We start from the raw sequence: 6,000 nt of genomic DNA on the forward strand, positions 1-6,000 counted from the left end.
TTCTCTAAAAATCAATGGAAACATATCCTCAGGTGAGGATAAAAAAAATAATAAAGAAATGTCATATCCTATGAAAGACACATCTTGAAAATGCCTAAAGAAAATTGTCATTTTTTCATGGTAAAGGGACTGGAGTCCGTGTTGATGAAAACACCTGGTGGCTGCAGTGACTGGCAGTGGCTGCAGCAGCGGGGTGATGGGGCTGGTGCCTTCCCCTGATCAGCCCGGTCGCCTCTCACAAAGGGAGGCCAGACTGTGGCTTAGGCCCTATCCCCAAGGGGAGCAGGGAGCGGGCCTAAGCCGTCAGTAGGAAATCCCCTGAGGGCTCCCAGTATGTGAGAGGGGGCAGGCTGGGCTGAGGGACCCCCCCCTGCACAAACTTTGTGCACCGGGCCCCTAGTCAGATAATAAATTTGTATTCTAAGCCATAAATTTTGTGGTTATTTGTTATAGCAGCAAGAGAAACTAATACAGACTTGGTTTCCAAAGTTTATTAAGGTAATGTTTTTAAGCACATAACCCAGGTATAAAAATGTCTTTCTTATTTCTTCTCCCACCACCGGAGAGCATAGCAGCACGCCCTGGAGTTATATCAAGTTCTGCTGAGTGTATTAGGCGCCAGTTCAGGGGATCTTGTGATAGGAGGGACCTCGTTTAAAAGGAAAAGTCTGGCCCTAACTGGTTTGGCTCAGTAGATAGAGCGTCGGCCTGCGGACTCAAGGGTCCCAGGTTCGATTCTGGTCAAGGGCATGTACCTTGGTTGCTGGCACATCCCCAGTAGGGGGTGTTCAGGAGGCAGCTGATCGATGTTTCTAACTCTCTATTCCTCTCCCTTCCTCTCTGTAAAAAATCAATAAAATATATATATATTTTTTAAAAGGAAAAGTCTGTGAAGTGGGCCTTATTCTTGCTTCTCAGTACAATTCCTACAGTAGAGTATTGTAGAAACTTAATGTTACTTATTTTTAAGGATTCATATAATGGCTGATGAAAAATTCACTGTGAGCTCCCATTGAATTAAATTACTGAAATTGAATTACTTCTCGGGTATAATATGTGCAGTCCAGATAGCAAATCGCTTAGGTGATATATTCCATCTTTTGTTGGAATTCTTTCTATAGTTAGAATTCCAGGCCACAGGACTTGTGTTTTAGTCAGAGCTCTTTTGGCTACATGGATTAGGAGCCCTCATACAGTGGGGGTTTATTGCAAGTACCAGGAAGGGAGCTGGTTATCTGGAAGGGTGCTGGTAATTTCATGATAATTCCGGGATTCCTGCATTGGCTAATTCCATGGAGGCTGCAGCTGGGTTCCAGGCAGCTCTGGGTCCTCAGCAGGAGAATTTGCCCTTCTTTCCTGATAATTAGGTTCTTCCCTTAGTGACTGGTCTCCTCTCTCAGGCTCTGTTTTTCTTTGTGGCTTTCATCCTGCTGCCATCAGCTGGCTCTCTCACCTGCTGTCCTGTTCTCTGCTTCACAGCTTCTGCTTATGGGAACTTCTGCCCCGGCCTGGCTGGAGCTTGCAGTGGCCTGTGTTTCACACACAGACCTTGCTTCGAGCTTTCTATTACCATCAGTGCTCTTTGCCAGTTGTCTAATTAAATTAGCCTCAGCCTCCAATTCAAATGTTTGAGGGGGAGACTAGCTGGCCCCTCCCTCTCTGAGTAGACCCTCACAGCCACAGAGCGTGCATCTAGCCATGGTCTTTGGACTGGTTGCTCTTGGCACAAGTGCTTATTCTTTTCAGAAGTATTAATCAGGTCTCTATTGTGTGCCAGACACTGCTCCAGCTCTTGGGGATACAGTAGTCAACAGGACAGATGAGTCATCTCCCCTCACGGGGTTTATATTCTAGTAGGAGAATCAGCAAGCAAAGTAGATTTCTATTGTTCCTGCAGTAAAGAACATATAGCAGGAGGGAAGATGGCAAGTGACAGGGGATGGAGGTGAGTGGATACTTTATCTCCGCTGATCTCGGAAGTTCTTTGAGGAGGTGACATTTCAGGTTTGAACTGAAACCTGAGTGGATAGTCATCCAGGCAGTGAAAGAACCCTAGGCAAAGGCCTAAGGTGGGATGAATGTGGCACAGTCCAAGGCTAGAATAAGGGCCAGCAAAGCATGGCTGGTATGTGGGGGCAGGGGTGAGTAGTCAGAATGACTGAAGAGGGGAGGGGCCTTGTTGGCCTTGGTAATAAGTTGGGAAATTATGCTCATTGCACTGGGGAGTACGGTTCGTTTAGGCCACTCTGGAGACTAGTCAATAGGAGGCCATGAGTGGAAACGGGTACCACTGAGGGTCTGTTGGCACCATTCTCAGACGAGGATGGTAGCAGTGTGGGTGATGAAAAGTGGATGATTCATGGTGGGTTTTGAAGTCGCTGATGGATTGGACATTCAGGATGAAAGGAAAAAAAAAAAAAAGAAATTAACAATGACTCTGAGGTTTTGGTCTAAGCCCTGGGAGCCATTACTGGAATGAGAAAGCTGAGATGGTTTAGTCAGCTGCGTGGCTACCACTGCTGTGCATGCTAAACTTGGCTGCCTGGCCACCCTGAAAGACGGAGCTGTGGGTGGGGCAGCTCCCCTGGGAAGAGGCTGCAAGGGGGTGACCCAGTGACAGCCTCACTATTATCAGAACAATTCTCCGCTTAGCCTGACCAGTCCAGCCACCCTGGGTTCTTCTGTCCATGCTGCTCATCTAGCCTCCCAACCCTCTGTCATGCCTCATGAAGGGGATAATTGGGGAGGGGAAGTTTTGGAGTTTTGAGCTGGCTTTCAGAAAGTAGTGATTTTTTTTCTGGTGAAATACATACTATCCTATATCCTGAATGGTGTTTTTACTCAGTTGGGGCTGGTTGTGGTGGAGCAATATTGCTGGTCTTGAATGCCCTAAAGACACTTCTCTAAATCTAGCATTCTTAATGTATTCGGGGTTAGACTGCATCATCAGAAAACTCTTCTGGAAGGAGGCAGTGTACAAGGGGTTTTTTTTTGGTAGCTCCAGAAAAGTGTCCACGATCTGGAAAAATAAATTCCAAAAGCAGAATTCCTTGTCATTAGCTTTTGAGTCTCAGAAGTGAACATAAAGCATCCCACTAACAGTGAAGAGGAAAGCTAAGTCAGAGTTCATAAGGGGCCAGCAGAGAGAGCCAGACTGCTGGTGGGAACAGAGGCTTGTGGAGTTGCAGTTGCTCTGGGGAGTGGAAACATGGGGACTGAGGCAGCACACTTCCACTGTTTCTGAAAGCAGCTCCTGGGCCTCTTTTGGTCAGTGACTATGAGACAAACTCAGTCATAGAAACAAGAAGCAGCACCTTATATAGAAAGTAAGGGGATTAACCTAGTTTCTGGATATTTACCCAATAATCTAGCTTAAAAAAACCTACAGAACTTCGTCCTATGCTCACAGGGTAACTGACCCATTTGCAAATGGACTACCTTGTCTTATGGGACCTACCCAGATAGCTTAATACTGAGCTTTAGAGAAAGCTAATTTACAATTCTTTTACTTATTAAAACAAAACACTTGCAATGAATTCTTAAAACCATTTATGATTATATTAGATTTTTGTTTTAAACAATTATTTTCTAGTTGAGTAGTAGGGTCTCTTAAGTTGCCTCCTTTGTTTTTTAAGTTATTAAACAGATCTTCTGCCTTAGAGCAGGACTCTTTCATTCACTTATACAGACAAGTTGTTGTTTAACAACTTTATTGAGGTATCATTTACATATCACAGAATGCACTCATTTTAAGTTCATTCAGTTTTTTAAAAAATATATTTTATTGATTTTTTACAGAGAGGAAGGGAGAGGGATAGAGAGTCAGAATCATCGATGAGAGAGAAACACCGATCAGCTGCCTCCTGCACACTCCCCACTGGGGATGTGCCCGCAACCAAGGTACATGCCCCTGACCGAAATCGAACCTGGGACCCTTTAGTCCGAAGGCCGACGCTCTATCCACTGAGCCAAACCGGTCAGGGCAGTTCATTCAGTTTTTAGTTGTACAATCGGTGGTCACAATCCAGTTTTAGAACTGTATTCCATCACCACACTACAATCTCTCATGCCCTTTTGTGGTTAATCCCAATTCCCACCTTAGCCCCAGACAACCACTAATCCGCCTTCTGTGTCTGTGGATTTGCCTTTTTTAGACATTTCATATAAATGGAATCATATTATATGTGTCCTTTTATGTCTGACTTTTTTCACTTAGCATGTTTTTGGGATTAACTCACTATGCAATGCATGTCAGTATTTTATTCCTTTTTATTCATGAATAGTCTTTCATTGCATTAGTATGCCATTTTTGTTTATCCACTCATTGACAGACATGTCTTTGAGGGAAGCCTACTACCTTCATTACTTGGTTATTGACTTTCCATTTCCTGTAACAGAATTCTCTCCCCGATTCAGATAGGGACTTCCTTACCGGTGAGACTAGGAAGTGTCAATGGATGTGGTAGAAAGATGATTGGATTGGACAACACAGGACAGTGCAGTGGTGCCACTGACTAACAATATATCACTTAGCCCCTCTAAGTCATGGTGTCATTAACTGTAAAAAAAAAAAAAAAAAAAAAAAAAAAAGCAAGAGAGAAGAGAGTCATGTTTACTGATCTTATTTTTCTTAACAGACCTTTTGTTTTTGAGAGATACTGCCTTAGAAACAAGTTGCATTGAGCAATAAGAAAGAACAAACTGCTGGTATGTGCAACAACATGGATGAATCTCAGAGACATTATGTTGAATGAAACAAGCCTTACCCAAAAGAGCATACAACAATTCCACTTATATGAAGTTCTAGGATAGACGTAAGTAACCGGTGATGAAGAAAATCACACAAGTACTTGCCTCTGAGGGAGGCTGGAGAGGGGAAAGGGAGAATACAGTCACTGCTAATTGTTATGGGTGTTTTTAAAAAAATGTTTTGTTGATTTCAGAGAGGAAGGGAGAACAAAAGAGGGATAGAAACATCAGTGATGAGAGAGAATCATCAATTGGCTGCCTCCTGCACGACCCCTACTGGGGATCCAGCCCGCAACCTGGGCATGTGCCCTGACTGGGAATCGAACCCTGACCTCCGGGTTCATGGGTCAACATTCAACCACTGAGCCACACCAGCCAGGCATGGTTATGGTGTTTTTTTATGTTTTTTTTTTTAAGGGAGTGATAAAAATGCTTTAAAATTAGAGAATGGTAGTAGCTGCACAACTCTGAATATACTAAAACCAACAAACACTCTTAGTTTAGTTTATTTTTTAAAATATATTTTATTGATTTTTTTACAGAGGGGGAGGGAGAGGGATAGAGAGTTAGAAACATAGATGAGAGAGAAACACCGATCAGCTACCTCCTGCACACCCCCTACTGGGGATGTGCCCGCAACCAAGGTATATGCCCTTGACTGGAATCAAACCTGGGACCCTTGAGTCCGCAGGCCGACGCTCTATCCACTGAGCCAAACTGGTTAGGGCACCAACAAACACTTTCAAAGGGTGAATTTCATGGTGTGTAAATTATGTTTCAATAAAGCTGTTGTTTAAAAAAATATTTCAAAAACAGTTCAGGTTTTCAATATTAACTTTAGGGAATCTGACTTGGGAAGCACAGAACTATATGATGTTAATGATCTTAAATATGTCAGTGTCTAGAAAGTTCATAATTCTCTCTCTTCTGTGTACAGAAAATGAGAGTGATTGGGAAAGTGACCTGCCCTAAGCATTTCCCCTAGATTAAAATTGACTCAGAAATTGGTTCTCCAACTTGCCCCCTCTGTAAGGTAATCCTATTAAGAAGACCTTTTCCCCTCTTTTGAAAAAAAAAAATATTTTATTGATTTTTTTACAGAGAGGAAGGGAGAGGGATATAGAGTTAGAAACATCGATGAGAGAGAAGCATCGATCAGCTGCCTTCTGCACACCTCCCACTGGAAATGTGCCTGCAACCAAGGTACATGCCCTTGACCGGAATCGAACCTGGGGCCTTTCAGTCCGCAGG

The 6,000-nt window shown here is 43.5% G+C and overlaps 1 protein-coding gene across 1 annotated transcript in view; it reads left to right on the forward strand.

Moving 5' to 3' along the window:
- The first annotated feature begins 1,907 nt into the window (after window positions 1–1,907).
- MLXIP (MLX interacting protein) overlaps window positions 1,908–6,000 on the forward strand; it is a 39,884-nt gene continuing 35,791 nt past the window's right edge. The window contains exon 1 of the mRNA XM_014547059.1: window positions 1,908–1,945. Within this exon, the coding sequence (XP_014402545.1) occupies window positions 1,923–1,945 (23 nt within the window). The 5' untranslated portion in view covers window positions 1,908–1,922. The remainder of the gene's footprint in view (window positions 1,946–6,000) is intronic.

The sequence above is a fragment of the Myotis brandtii genome, unplaced genomic scaffold, assembly GCF_000412655.1.
Source record: "Myotis brandtii unplaced genomic scaffold, ASM41265v1 scaffold463, whole genome shotgun sequence".
Lineage (NCBI taxonomy): Eukaryota > Metazoa > Chordata > Mammalia > Chiroptera > Vespertilionidae > Myotis > Myotis brandtii.